This window comes from Carassius gibelio, chromosome B5 (genome assembly GCF_023724105.1).
Source record: "Carassius gibelio isolate Cgi1373 ecotype wild population from Czech Republic chromosome B5, carGib1.2-hapl.c, whole genome shotgun sequence".
Lineage (NCBI taxonomy): Eukaryota > Metazoa > Chordata > Actinopteri > Cypriniformes > Cyprinidae > Carassius > Carassius gibelio.
This window is the reverse complement of record NC_068400.1, coordinates 10,888,068-10,903,959: the sequence shown is the minus strand read 5'-3', so window position 1 is coordinate 10,903,959 and position 15,892 is coordinate 10,888,068. Positions and strand designations below refer to the sequence as shown.

The window sequence follows — 15,892 nt, the reverse complement described above, 5'->3', positions numbered from 1 at the left end:
TATCAAGTTTATGGTCATTGTTTTACTGATGTTTTACTGATGTGTATCTGCGGTTGAAACACTGATCCGTCGATTAAATGATTTCTTTGAGTGAGTTGTTGTTTCTTCTGATGTTGGTTCAGGTTTATTTGGTGCTGTAACTATTAGTAAAGACACTGATCTGTCAGCACACATTACAGAGCAGCAAAATCACATTTAGTGAGTCAATCTAGTGACAGAATTTGAAAACTCAGACTTTGTTTCATATGAAAAGTAAGCTTTAAGACACAACACATTAGCTCAGAACTGCACAGATGGATTCCTGTGATTGAAGAATTGATATTGGTTCATCAAAATAAGAATCGATTAAAAATGATAAAAGAATATTTTTCAACCCAGCCCTAATCATCATCATCTAATGATGTCAGTGTTGGAGCTGAGCAGTGGGATGTGGAGGAGTCGTATGAATCTGCTGCTGGTTCCCAGTCGCTCAGATCAAACGCAGGACACCTGGAACATGTTTCCAGAAGATCTCCAGCTGCAGATCCTCAGACGCTTTACAGCAGCACCATCACAGCCTCTTCAGTCACGTGAGCGGATCAAATCTGCTCCTTCATGAAAATACATGGAGGTTTGAAGTCAGAGAAACACAAATAAAGAGTTTGAGGATTTGATCCCGTCCTCCATCTGTGTCAGCACTGGTGTGTGAGTGTGTGTGGACGCGATGAGATCCAGAGACGCGTGGTTCTGTCTGTTCTGTCTCTTACTGCGGCCCGTCTCCCTCCACGCGTTCACACTAATCCAGTCTTTGTTTTGACCGTCTGGGACCGGCTTGGCTTTCATAAACAGTTTATTATAGAAATATTTTTTTTACTCAGAATTACGTGGGCGACTGTAAAAAGTAAACTCAAGCAAGTTTCCAGAACACGGTTCAGGCTCGGCAGAGAACATGTCGTGTGGGATTTGACCCAGGAACAAGTATCAGTCTGTTCTGATCCGTGGAACACTGGTGTGTATCGTAAATATAGCTCAGAAGCAGATGCTTCATTCCAGCACAGAGGACAGTCAGTCAGGATCTGTGCTTGGAAATAATGTCACTCGTGTTCATTAATCAACTGTTCAGCAGGTTGTGACGCGTCTGGAGAATCAGACGAGTGTTTTCGGTGTTCCTCTGCAGCAGATGAGACTCGTGTCGGGACAGAAGAGACTGAAGAGCTCGGGGCGTCTCGCAGGAGTCTCCTGTGACACTCAAACCCAGCGTCTGTAACCGCAGCCGTTATCAGTGATCAGATCCGCTCTCATACAGACGTGTTCAGACCAGCTACTGACCGCTTACAGCTTACTATCATTCACCATACGACCAGTCAAAAATCACTTAACTGAAATAAGATAAAAAAATAAAAAAATAGACGTGTTTTACAAAAACAATGAATGAACAAAACACACACACACAAAATGTCAAATGAAAAAAGTTAATAAAAAATGTTAAAATATTAACAAAAATATTGAACTTTTATTTAAGGCTAAATATGCTAAAAATAAAAAAACTATAGGTATATTTAAGAAAAAAAAAACTAATAAAAATGACAAAAACAAACAACAAAAAAACTTAAAAAAACAATCAAATAAAGTTTAAAAAAAAGTTACAAATTTATAATAAAACTATCTGTATATAAAAAATAAATGTTTTTTGTACTTTAAAATTACAAGAACTACATTCCATTTTAGAGATTTTACTAACTCTAAGTAACTTGTCAACTCCATGTCAACAAGCAGTCATTAGAGTATTAGCGTCTGTCTATTTAATATCTGCTAACATTTGATTTTCATGGACATCCAACTGGTCAACTCAACTTCATCTACTAACACTCTCCTATGGGTCAGTCCTACTCACAGTCCAAACCGTTAAAAGAAGAACAGTTAAAATAGTACTGTCAGGTTTTACTAAAGATGCGCAGCGATGAATTTGCGCTTAATTTTACGCAATGCATTTTACTAAAATGTTACTGGTATCTGTGCCATTATTAGACGCCAAAAATAAAGCATGTCTTAAACTGTTCTGTGCTTGAAATATTGCTAGGAGGAGAGATGAGAGAGGATATTTCCACACTTGTTATTAATTATTCTGAATGCCAGGAGTATATTGCGTTGGTTGAGGTGTAAATGAGAAGCTCTCACCTGTCCTCCATCCGCACCCAGAGGTCGTTGAACTTGCGATGGAGCTGCTTCTTCTGCTTGATGCGCTGCTTCTTCTTCAGCTTGTGCTTCTTCTCCAGGAACTGCAGGAGATTTGGTTCCTCGTCTTCCTGAAGCTCACGACTCTCGTGGAGGAACGGCTCCAGCGGCTCACGCTCCGACACACTACAGAAGAAGATTTCACATTTCTTAAAATTAAGCCTAAGAAGTGTTTTAATGCCACTACGACGAGGATACTTGACGAGGATTGTATGATCTTTGAATAATATCTGTAGCATAATAAATGTAGAATAATGAACTTACACTTTGTGTCAATATAAATAATCCCGCTGTTGATTTGCTGTATAGTGTGTATCGCTTTATGTGTGTGTACTGTCTGATTGTGGATAAAACTGGAAATACATCCATCTTTCTATGAAGAGCAGGACCTCCTCAGAATAACACTGGACTGTCTCTGGACTGATTACAGACGCAGACATCGAGTCGCAGTCGTTCCTCCATCTGCTCCTGATCAAACCTCTCTGACTGCTGAAGCATCGCAGGAATTTAGGACAAACGCTCCGATGCAAATAAGCAAGTAATGGAACTTTCCGGACCTCGGGTTTCCTGTGTCTCCTTCAGTCTGTCAGTCTGTTCATTCCTGGGAGCCAGTGTGTGTCTGAGACGGAGACACTGAACGTCCGGACAGAAGCTGTGTGAGATGGATGGTGTTTCGCTCATGATGGATGAGCTAATCGGACTGATAAGAGCACAGAGCAGGAATATGAGCGCTCATGATCCTGGGATTCCTCTGTACAGATTTTTTTAATCATTGTACTTAACTGTAATAACTCTGGTGTGATAACTGTGTGTTGTTCAGTTCAGATGTGTGTGGTTTCTAACAGCACACACACGTTCTGGGCAGCCCCACAGAAGACTGCACTTCTCCTGATGACCTGAGTCAAACCAGAACTTCTCCTTCAGACTGAGAGACCACAGCTCCTTCATATTTCTGCATGTGTTATGATGAAACCCATGAGCCCTTCACACAATGGCCCCATTCTGACCGCGCTGGGGCCCTCATTATGAGCCTGCGTGTGTGTGTCTGTGTGTGTGTGTGTGTGTGTGTGTGTGTGTGTGTGTGTGAGTGTGTGTCTGTGTGTGAGTGTGTGTGTGTGTGTGTGTACTCATTCACTTATTCTGACATGCATCAAGTCTGTCAGTAGTTGGTCCTGATATTGAAACAGAATACGTCTCTACACCAGCTGAGCTTCTTTAACTCCAGTGCTGCATTTGTAGACGCTGTTTTATGTCAAGAACAGGTTTACACAGAAAGCAATGGGAAAGCAGAACTGCTACTGTATGTCTGATATCTGATGATTGATGAAGCTGCTGCTGTTTTCAGTCATTGTTAATAATCATCTGCTGCTGTAATACTGACAGTCAGGAAGAGTCTGAATCAACTGAAGGTTTGGCTGGAAAATATTTAGCATTTTTCTTATTTTATATTATTACTGAACATATAGGATATGTTTAGGATTTGATCCTCTAACCCTAGCACTCTATTCTAATTCTATTTTATCTATTTGTTGACTTGACCCTCTCTCTCTCTCTCTCTCTCTCTCTCTCTCTCTCTCTCTCTCTCTATATATATATATATATATATATATATAAAACCCTTGCTTTGTGTACTGCATTAGGCTAATCAAGACTTGTTATAGCACTTATATATCATTATATCATTGCTCTTTCCTTGGTTTTGATTGCTTCTATTGTCCTCATTTGTAAGTCGCTCTGGATAAAGCATGTGCTAAATGACTGAATGTTAATGTTTAAGTGCAACATCTGCCTTCATATGTTATGCATCTTTTCTGCAAAGATATTTAACAAGTGAATCTGTTTTACATTTACTTCATTCAATTCAATTCAAGTTTATTTGTATAGAGCTTTTTACAATACAAATCATGAGTGCTGTGCTTCTAGCGTTCCCTCTCAGGAACTCGAGCTGTGTCGAACAGCTTCAGCGTGACCACGCTCTGAATCAGGTGTGTGATCAGGCCGAAGGATGGGTGAGACGTCACGGTGCGGGGACAGAGACCAGGACGATTAAGAGCACGTGCGGTGGATACAGCATCAGCTTCTGTCATTCAGCAAGCGCTCTGTGGTGTGTCAGTCTCAAACTCTGTCTTATTTACTATTGCTTGGCCAACGAGTTGCACAAAAAAGACAAGCATAAGAGCACGAGCAGGCAGCATTATAGGCTGTGTGTTCCTCATCCCTGCATCACTGGTGGGGATACACACAGTCTGTATGTTGTGTGATTGGGAGTGAAGCACGCTGATTCGGCTGTGGAGGGAGCTGACTGCCCACATCACGAGCGTTTGTCGATCCGTACACTTTGTTCCTGGACGGCTCTCTTTGAGGCAGCACTGGGACTGCTTCCGCAGATAAATCTGGTGGAGGACATGGAGCTGGGTGAGTCTCTTTCTTCTTCCTGACCCACCAGATCCAGCTCTCTCTCTCCCAGGGATCAGGAGCACACACTGGGCTCCACGCTTCACCTGTCTCCCTCCGAGGAGGCTGAGGACTCTCCCCAGTATGAGGAGCTACTGGAGCTGGTTACTCACACTGTGGCCAAGCTGAATCTCGAGTGGCCCGTCGAGAAACAGACTAAACTGCTAAAAAGTAAACTTGATGAACACTTTATTGCGTAGTAGACCCCCACCTCCAGACCAGGGCCTCCCAGTTTCCCCCGATCTCCACACCGAGGGGTCGAAGTCATTGAAACTTTTCTCAGACTGGATCTTCAGTCCCTCTTCTAGCCATTATGGAAACGTGGTTTGGCTGAACGATCCTGGTTACAGAGCCTCGGGTTGAACAGATGCTTGCAGGCTGTCTGTCTTTCTGCACAGCATTGTCCCTGAAGGATCTGTCTCTTCACCATTGACCGGTGTATGGCAGCACTGGTGGCCACAGAGAGACATCTATGGTTGACCTTGTCTGAGATTTAGGAGAAGGACAGGGTCTTCCTCAAGGATGCCCTGCTTGTGCCTTCTTGCGAACCGTTCTTCTGACTAGGTAGGCCTCGGCTAAGAAGCCCTGATGTATGTGTTACAGGACTTTTAGGGCAGGCACCTCTGGGGAAGAGTGGTGTACACCTCATCATATGGTGCCCATCACTCAGTGCCCTCAGGAGGTCGGTCTGTTAACCCTCTGCTTCTGGGCACAGCAGTCTCCACCGGGAACGTAGCAGTACTGGGACATTCACTACCTCCTGCTGCTTGAAATCTTGCAATTATGTGATTAGCAGATTATGGTACATCAACAGCAGTAAATGCATGTTTGTCCCAGACTGATGTCCGATAATGAACTGGAGATGTGGACACAAACACAACACAGACTAATAATTCTGCAGATGAGACTCTGTTCAGCAGCTCGTCATCTGCTTCGGTTCTAAACAACCAAATTACACAAACCAGAGACAGGCCTTACTCTGAAAATTATTTCCCGTTAGTATCAGTAGAAAATAATAATAAATAAACAGACCGTAACCTCTTTATATATATCCCAGCCAGTTATACATAAGTGATGAAATACATCTGCATCTGCTGTTCAATAGAATGCAACATCAGTCTGAAACTGAAGAAGCGCTTGACAAAAATAAACCTTAAACACAGAAAACAGAGACTTCAACATGGCAGATCCGTCGCTCAACACCGCATGCAGTGGAAAACACCAAAACACCAGTGACACAAATACACCTGAGTGAAATTATCCTAACAATTCAGAATAATGTCTCATTAATTAATGCATTAAGTACAATTAACTAACACCTAGAAAGGACCTCTACTGCCCTGAAAGACAGCGGAGACCAGGACAACTAGAGCCCAGATACAGATCCCCTGTAAAGACCTTGTCTCAGAGGAGCACCAGGACAAGACCACAGGAAACAGATGATTCTTCTGCACAAGGTTTTTTTCTCCATTCTGTCACCGATGGAGTTTCGGTTCCTTGCCGCTGTCTCCTCTGGCTTGCTTAGTTGGGGTCACTTCATCTACAGCGATATCGTTGACTTGATTGCAAATAAATGCACAGACACTATTTAACTGAACAGAGATGACATCACTGAATTCAATGATGAACTGCCTTTAACTATCATTCTGCATTATTGACACACTGTTTTCCTAATGAATGTTGTTCAGTTGCTTTGACGCAATGTATTTTGTTTAAAGCGCTATATAAATAAAGGTGAATGAGCGACACATTTGTAAACGTTAATTCATTATTCATTATTAATTCATGTCAGCTCAGCTCTATAGCTCCATTAAATAATTTTAAGAGATACAACTATGGAATAATGTATTAGTAAATGTTTAAATTAAAAGTAGCTGAGATTGAGTGAGTGACGTGACATACAGCCAAGTACAGTGACCCATACTCAGAATTCATGCTCTGCATTTAACCCATCCAAAGTGCACACACAGTAGTGAACACACACACACACACACCGTGAACACACACACACACACACACACACACACACACACACACACACACACACACACACACACACACACACACACACACCGTGAACACACACACACACACACACACACCGTGAACACCATTTATGCTGCGGCGCCCGGGGAGCAGTTGGGGGTTCAGTGTCTTGCTCAAGGACACCGCAGTCGTGGTATTGCCGGCCCAAGACTCAAACCCACAGCCTTTGGGTTAGGAATCTAACTCTGTAACCACTAGGCCACGACTTCCCCACGACTAAGCTCTGACTTTAATATTTGCTTTAGAAGTATTTATAGAATTGGTTCATGTTAACTAATGTTAAATGGAATCATACTGTATAGAGTTACTGACATTTCTTAAGGCAGCTTAAGGACATTTTTTGGTCCCCATGATGAAACATAATGTGAGGTTTAGGGTCAGAGGAGAAAAAATACAGTTTGTACAGTGAGTGTGTGTGTGTGTGTGTGTGTTACCTGTGTAGCGTCTGTCCAGCAGGTGTGTGCTCCACCTCATAACCTTCACGCCGCAGGACGTCAATCACAGAGTTGTTTCCCAGAAAGTGACCTGAAACACAAACACCTTCAGTCTCTGAACTCAAGTAAGTCAGTCTGACACACACACACACACACACACACACACACACAGAGCCTGCGGTGCGGAAGTGCTCTGTTATGTTAGATTACTGCACTGATATTTCATGTCTGTCTCATTACAGGAAGAACGTGTCACATGACAGTCCTGTTTGCCTCTGGGAATCATGAACTTCCTGTCAGAGACTCTCTGATGGATCAGGATCACTAATGTGTGTGTGTGTGTGTGTGTGTGTGTGTGTGTGTGTGTGTGTGTGTGTGTGTGTGTGTGTGTTCCCCTCGCTGAGGTTCAGGTGTTCAGTCAGATCAGATGCTGCTAATCTCAGAATGTTCTCAGTATTATTTACATAACTGTCAGTGTTTTTATTATTATTATTATTATTAATTACCATCAGTAGCTAATCTGGAGGATCGTGTTAGTTTATTCTGTAATAACCACTGATTTAAATCTCCCATCATACATCTGTAACACTGAATCATGTTAGTTCAGTGATCTCAGTTTTAAATCCAAAATAATAGTATCAATGAGTATCCACAAACTTTTTTATTTTTAACTAAAGCTTTCGACCAGTGCTTAAACACAGATTCAAGTCAATATAACCAGGACTCATAGAGATCATGCTTTTGGAACAATGATATAATTATTTATTTACAGTGTTGGGGAAAGTTACTTTTCAAAATAATGCAATATGTAGTCACTCCATTAAAAAGTAACTGCAGTACTTTTTATGGAAAGTAATGAATTATGTTACATTTGCGTTACTTTTTGTCACCTGAGCTGGGCTGGGCTTGCTTATTTATTTTTACTAACAAAAACCCCAAAGGTTATATTTTCAATGACTGTAAATCTCTTTGACAGCAAAAGTGAGATGAATAATCCTCCATCTCTGTCCTGATCTCTCTACACACGGGACAGGAGCCGTCAGTCCATACATGATGCAGAACAGAGGAGCTGCTCTTACTGATTTGAAGAAGTAACTCTGATATTTCTTTCTAAATTAAAAAAAAAAAACTAATCTGATTACGTAACTCATGTTACTTGTAATGCGTTGCTCCAACACTGTTCATTAGTTTAATAAACCTTTATTTAACCTGAAAGAAGTGCTTTGTACTGTGTACTATGCATTGTGTACTTTGTGCTGTGTACTTTCTGGTTTTTCAGTCATACCTTCGCTTACTTACATTATCAACACCTCCCACTTCACATGGGTACATTTCCCACACCATATGAGCAGACTTGGGTAAGCCCACTGCTTAAGAAACCATCTCTACACTTTTGGAAAACTACAGACCGGTATCCCTTCTTCCATTCATTGCAAAGACACTTGAGCTAGCTGTGTTTAACCAGCTTTCTATGTTCCTTGTACAGAACATCCTCCTGGACAGCAACCAGTCTGTCTTCAAAAGTGGCCACTCAACTGAGACTGCTCTGCTCTCGGATACTGAAGCCATGTGACTGGCAAGTCCACCCTCAGAAAGATGGGCATCTCTGGAACCACACTCCTGTGGGTTAAGTCCTACCTCTCTGACAGGTCCTTCAGTGTGTCTTGGAGGAGTGAGGTTTCTAAGTCACACCACCTTGCTACTGGGGTTCCTCAAGGCTCAGTACTTGGACCACTTCTCTTCTCCATCTACATGACATCTTTAGGATCTGTCATTCAGAAGCATGGCTTTTCTTATCACTGCTACGCTGATGACACCCAACTCTACTTCTCATTCCAGCCTGATGACCCGACGGTAGCTGCTCGCATTTCAGCCTGTCTGAGTGACATCTCTAGCTGGATGAATGACCATCACCTTCAGCTTAACTTTACAAAGACTGAACTACTGGTGACTCCAGCTAACCCATTGCTTCATCACAACTTCTCTATACAGCTGGGTTCATCAACCATTATTCCTTCAAGGACAGCCAGAAACCTAGGAGTTGTGATGGATCATCAGTTAAGCTTCACTGACCACATTGCTACAACGACCAGGTCCTGCAGGTTTGCCTTATACAACATTAGGAAGATTAGACCCTTCCTGTCAGAGCAAGCCACCCAACTTCTTGTCCAAGCTCTTGTTCTCTCCAGACTGGACTATTGTAATGCTCTCCTGGCTCTTCCTGCATGTACTGTCAAGCCTCTGCAACTTTTATCCAGAATGCAGCAGCGAGGGTTGTCTTCAATGAGCCAAAAAAAGCTCACGTTACTCCTCTCCTCATCAGGTTACACTGGATACCAGTAGCCGCTCGCATCAAATTCAAGTTACTGATGCTTGCCTACAAGACGACCACTGGCACAGCACCAACTTACCTAAACTCACTAATTCAAACGTATGGACTCTCCAGAAGTTTAAGTTCTGCAAGTGAATGGTGCCTTGTGGTGCCATCCCAAAGAAGTTCAAAATCACTCTCACGGATCTTTTCCTGGACTGTGTCCAGCTGGTGGAATGACCTCCAGATCTCAATCTCAGCAAGAGTCTTTAGTCATCTTTTTTGCCAGTACTTGAACAATTAATATTAGCACTTACCTATTCTATTTTTTCTATTCTATTCTATTCTATTCCGTTCTGTTCTATTCTATTCTATTCTATTTTATTCTATTCTGTTCTATTCTATTCTATTCTATTCTGTTCTATTCTATAAAAAAAGAAGAAAAAAACATAGCTACATGTACTGCGCTACACTAACTGAGACATGTCATGGCACTTGTATACTGTTGTTGTTCTCTCGTTTGTCTGATTGCTTCTATTGTTCTCATTTGTAGGTTACTTTAGATAAAGGCGTCCGCTAAATGATTGAATGTAAATGTAAATGTGCTGTGCACTAGTTCAGCAGAGTTACACTAGAAACGCAGTGCTGAATGGATGTATTGATCGATGAGCGAGTGTTTGAGAACACGCCAAAGTCAATGAGCAGAGAACGAAGAGCCGATGGATGGCTAAGATAAGAGCCACTAACCACCTAAAAGCTTTTATTCAAAACTTCCTGAGCGCAGGCTTTTAGCGCGCTTGTTTTCTTAAGGGCCTGTCGCATACTGAGTGCATTCATGCCGTCAGGAGGAAACGCTCCGCAGACCTCCAGAACCCAGAAAGCGGCCTGTGTCCTTCAGCGGCGCTCCAATTATTAGAGCAAATGGAGTTTCTTTTCCATACGCTGTAATATTTATATTAGAGATGTTGAGCTGGAGCTGAGAGGCACGTGCTGGATAAATAAACGCAGCGGTGGCGCAGATGTTTGTGCAGACGTGACTCTGCACTGGAGATCCTGCCACGCTAAAGACATCATTTACTAGTCCATTAGTGAGCATTACCTACTTTGAAGTTGATAAAAACCAATCCTATATTGTCTCATCAAAGCATCTCTGTGTTTATAACCATTACAGACACTCGAATTTATCACTAATAGTATATTTCAATCTGATCCAATCATAAAACAATATTAATATTTAGTTTACAGAACATTCTTAAATCATGATACATTTACTTGAGATGCACAATGGCCCAACTGGCAGATATTTTTTCGTTTTTCTCTTTAAATTCTGACTTAACAAGACTTAATAAATACATGTTTACTTAAGAGGTAAAATGACTTAAGATATTAAGTTGAGTTTTTCACTGATTAATATTTATGTTTATCAAATAATGTTTTTAAACCTTATTTTAAACCTGTAGCGCTTTATATTTCTTATGAAAACTTAAAAAAAAAACAAATCTGTAACGCACTTATGTATGAAATATAAATAAACGTGCCTTGCTTTCCCATTCGTGCTGGAAAACATGACAAAATTACTGAAGAACATTTTTTGCAGTTAAGGAACATATGATTGTAAACCCACTGCAGTCTCAGCTAGTATTTCTTTCACCATTATTAATCAGATGCTGCTGTTAGCAATGAAAGAATAAAGTAGCGCTCCGTTTGATTCACCCACACAAACCTCAGCATCGCTACATTTCCAGCTAATACACGTATCACGTCTCATTTGTCTTATATTTAGCCTCCGCTTATGGGCAGATTATGGATTTACAAAACCATGGCTGTCATTTGCCTTCATCCACAGACGCAGATCATCTGGAATTAAACTCAGATTAATGCTGATACACGCGTGTTTGATTACATGTGCGGTCTGTGCATCAATAAAATGCTGCTCTGCGACTATCATTAGCCTGATGCCACCAGTCGAGAAACCCCTACACCCGGTAAACATGGTAATTATGTTGAAACGTACAGACTCGCCGCGTCTGAGCTTTGATATTTATCAGCCGGACAGAGCGGCTCCCACGCTGACCTCTGACTGACCCGGAGGAAACTAACCACAACCCTGTCCAGAGTAATCCTACAGGAGCAGACACACAGTTTAGTGCTGATCACTGACGCCACACCACAGCAAACCAAACTAAAGCTGAGCACTTGACTCGATGAGTTCTTCCTGGAGCTAAAGGAGCAGTTCACCCAGAATGACAATGTGTTCACCCTCAGGCCATACGAGATTAAGAAGAGTTGTGAGAACACTTACAGCACATGTTCATTTCTAGGTGAACTATTCCTAGACTAGACTGAATATTCTTGTTCTGGGGTTTCCTGCATCTATAACTCAATATATAAACTCTTCTCATAAACTCATGCGGACACTATGGAAATGTTGCTGGAATTACCAGCATTGGAAAAAGTTTGTATGTCCAAGATTATTCCCATTAAAATGCGCCAGAAAATGCATGAATTCAAAAGTGGGAAATGTATTGGACACAAAGCCACACCCTGCTGATTTTAATAAGGTGCAATGAATAGTTAGTTGTTGTTGGAAGCTGGAGTCTTGGCAGAAAGGTGTTTTTCTTCAGTTTGGATTATTAGACGTGGTGCTGGAGGTAAGTGCTGCATAAAATCCAACAAAGAAGCAAAGCCAAATAAAATCTCTCAGTGTTATTTTAGCGCTCTCATTAATACTGTCTGCTCCTCCGTCCAAATCTGAAGTCATGATTCCTTCAGTCAAGAACACTTCAGAAGTCTCAGGGAATTCTAAATGTTGTTCTTTAAAGTCTCCTCGGTCGCTCGAAGTCTCTGATAAGTGGGCGACGAGCTAAAGGCAGAAATAAAACAACTCCAGCACATGTTTTTACAATACTGTGCTATTTTTGTTGTAAGTGGTGTTGGTGGAGGAATGTGTAATGGAAGTTAACATGCTTTAACACTGAGAGCTTGAAAGCAGAGAAGCAGTGCTGCGTGAGCGGCTCTCGACGGCGCTTCAGTGAAAAACGATGTTTCTGTCAGCCGCTAACGAAGCGCTGAAGAGACGAGACACACAGACTCAGACAACAAGACTGAACACTAACTGACAGCTGTGCTGCTCACAACAGGTGTGCTTCATCTGTTTGACAACGGTGATACCGTTTCTCAGGATTCTTTGAGTAGAAAGTTCAAAAGAACAGTATTTAAAAAAAAAATAATTATATGTATATTTTGTAACATTATAAATCTTTAATGCCACAGTTAATGCAATAAACATGTCTTGTTTATCCCTTTCTTTTGAATGCATCACAGTCTCCACAGAAATATTGAGCAGCACAACTGTGTTCAACACTGATAATAATCAGAAATGTTTCTTGAGCAGTAAATCATCATATTATTCTGATTTCTGAAGATCATGTGACACTGAAGACTGGAGGAATGATGCTGAAAATACAGCGGAGCATCACAGAAATACATTACACTTTAACACAGATTCACACAGAAAACAGCAGATTTACGTTCTGAAAATATTTAGCTATTTTTTATACAATACTTTACCACTAGTAAATGATTTAATAAAGCTGGATTTGCTAAATGTTGTGTGCATCAGAACAGTGCAGTGAAATCACTGTTCCACAGGTAAATGACTCTAAATGTGAAATCTGCAGCACAAGCTGAGAGACTGAAGACAGTGATTGTGAAATCCTGCTGATGTCTCCTGTCTGAACACACCAGATGTTTTTCCTCACACATGTGGGCAGATACATTGATAACATTCGCTCCTCAAACACCGGCGCAATGCCCCAATTATAATGAAAGAGGGAAGCTGCTGATGTTGAGGGTGAACGAGTGAAGTATGAAGTGCACAAAAGCGGGAATGTGATGCCCTGTGATGCCGGAGTGAGATACGCTTCTACAGACACGGCTCAGGCTTTACACACACAACCAGACGAAGCACACACACGAGCTGCCTCCGATCACAGGCTTCAGACGAGACCAAACAAGCCTCGCAAATACTGCCTTGAAAGTGCTTCGACATCAAACAAACAGCTCAGAATCAAGACGTAAGATGACCTCTACATCTGCTGCTTCTTACTTCAGAACCAGAGATCTCAAGTGCATGGAAAATATAAAAACTTCTGAAGTTATGAAGATATACTTTATATTAGCTGGCCTTAACTGCTATGGACTTACATCAAAAAATAAATACAATCTACTCATTGTGTTCATATAATATTGCAAATACTTTTGCTGTGGTTAGTAAACACATGTATGTACACAATGAATGCATTGTACCAGATGATTAATTCAATGTAAGTACATCGTAGTTAAGACCACCTTATATAAAGTGGGACCAGTTTTGATATATTTTTAGATATGAAAATGATCTAGTGTGCATGTGTGTGTTCTGCTACAGGAAGTGTGTGAGTGAAAGCAGAGAGCGCTGCACACTAACAAGGGTGTGTTTCATGCACACTCCTGAGGGAGAGCAGAGAGGAGTGTAAGTGATCCTGTTCCTCGCTCGGCATTCACACTGTCCTCCATTCAGAGTCTGAAACACGGTGTGTGTGTGTGTGTGTGTGTGTGTGTGTGTGTGTGTGTGTGTGTGTGTGTGTGTGTGTGACTCCAGCTTCAGCAGCACACACTCCTGAACACACACACCAGATCACACTCCGCAGATCGCTTGAGTCAGGAACGAGACAGAACTAAAACAACAAGCCAACTCACAATACTTACAGAAGAAATACACTTAGTGTGTATCTGGATCCATCGCAAAACACCAGACGATCTGAATCTGAATCTGAATCTGAATCAGAGCAATTCAGACAAGCTTTCATTTAAACAGATTTTTGTTTGCCAAAAAATAGAAAATAAAAATATAAGCAGTGTTTAAAACTTTAATTAAAAAATTATTTACATTTAAATTTATATATATATATATATATATTTTTATTTTTTTTTATTTTTTTTTTTTATTACCACAGAAAATTTGTATTAAATCACAAAACAGCAAATTAAATCTGAAAACAATTTTTTTATTTTTTTTTTGTGAAAAATAAATAAATAAATGTATTAATAAGTCCTCAAAATGTTAAAGTTTTATGAATTACATTTATTATACATCTTTTTTTGGCTGATCTTGTAAACTTAATTTAACCAGAATCCAGAACATTTAAAACCACAGAATAGATTTTGAGAAAAAATGAAACAGAACTGTGTGAACTGTCTGGATCTGTCTGGCTGTAATTCTCAAGGCTAAAGAGAGGACTGGATCAGGAATGAGCTGCTGTTTACTGCTGGAATGATCTGGAAGTGATCGAGACACGTCCGTCAGACGCTTCAGGTGACGGAGAGAAGGAGAACAGACTCAGATCTGATTCAACACTGAGGAGACGACTGCTGCGTCTGTGATTAATGAGGCTGTGTGAACGATGCTCAGACCAGAACTTAAAAATAAATACGTTTTAAAGTAAGTTTTACTTCCCTACATTCTATAGATGACATGGCATTACTGGTTTGAGCCGGATGAACTGACTCTTTCAGGATACTAGCAATTTCTGAGTGAAAACTGTTTCAGAGTAACTCCTAAAATCCCTCCGACCCTTCATCCCGAGTAACTGGAGAGCTCCAGCAATGCACTGAGATCATGTGACCTGTGACCTGTGACCCCTCGTGACCCCGAGCTTGGCTCGTGCACCTGGAACAGGGTTTTGTGTTTTTGCCTGCAGACAAACTGAAGAGGAAAGTGCAGCTTGTTACTGCAGATGAATGAGACGGCCGGTGCTTTTCAAAAAATGTTTTGTAAATTTAGGCAGATTTTATAAAAAAGAAAAATAAATTGGGTTGCTTTTAATGCAGTTGGATGATAATTCATATATGGTCTCTTTAGGGCTTGTTTAAAAGGATTTTTTCCAGAAATCACTTTATCATAGGCAATTTTTTATACTGGTAATCTAAATGTTTTTCAGTTTTATTTAGTGTGGTTTTATTTTATTGTATTTACACAGCTCTTGTGTAACTGAGAACATGTAAAAACCTCTCCTCAGCTGCTGATATTTACATTCGACAGATTTATTGATCTGAAGCGACTTGCATTGCAGTCAATGTATGTATTTTATTAGATGTTGCTTTCACTGGGAACCGAACCCATGACCGTGGCGTTGCGAGTGCCATGATCTTCTGCTTCACACGCATGACATGTGTACTGCTGACTCTATTTCCTCGTTCATGTTTTGTGTTGGTGTAAAACACAGCGGTGGATCATGAGTGATGCTGGCTCCAGGGTTAGATGAGATTTAAACAGAGTCTTGACACGCAACGCACCGTACATGCGAACATCAGCGCAGCTGTTTGTTTTCACACTGCAGCCGTTCTCTCTTTCATCTGAAACCATCCTGTGAGCGTCGGCCTCCGCTTCAGC

At 41.1% G+C, this 15,892-nt stretch overlaps 1 protein-coding gene across 1 annotated transcript in view; it reads right to left on the bottom strand.

Annotated features, from left to right (window-relative positions):
- trabd2a (TraB domain containing 2A) overlaps nucleotides 1-15,892 on the bottom strand; it is a 37,062-nt gene that overhangs the window by 2,523 nt on the left and 18,647 nt on the right. Inside the window, 2 exon segments of the mRNA XM_052555820.1 lie at nucleotides 2,158-2,340; nucleotides 7,149-7,239. Coding sequence (XP_052411780.1) covers nucleotides 2,158-2,340; nucleotides 7,149-7,239 — 274 coding nt within the window.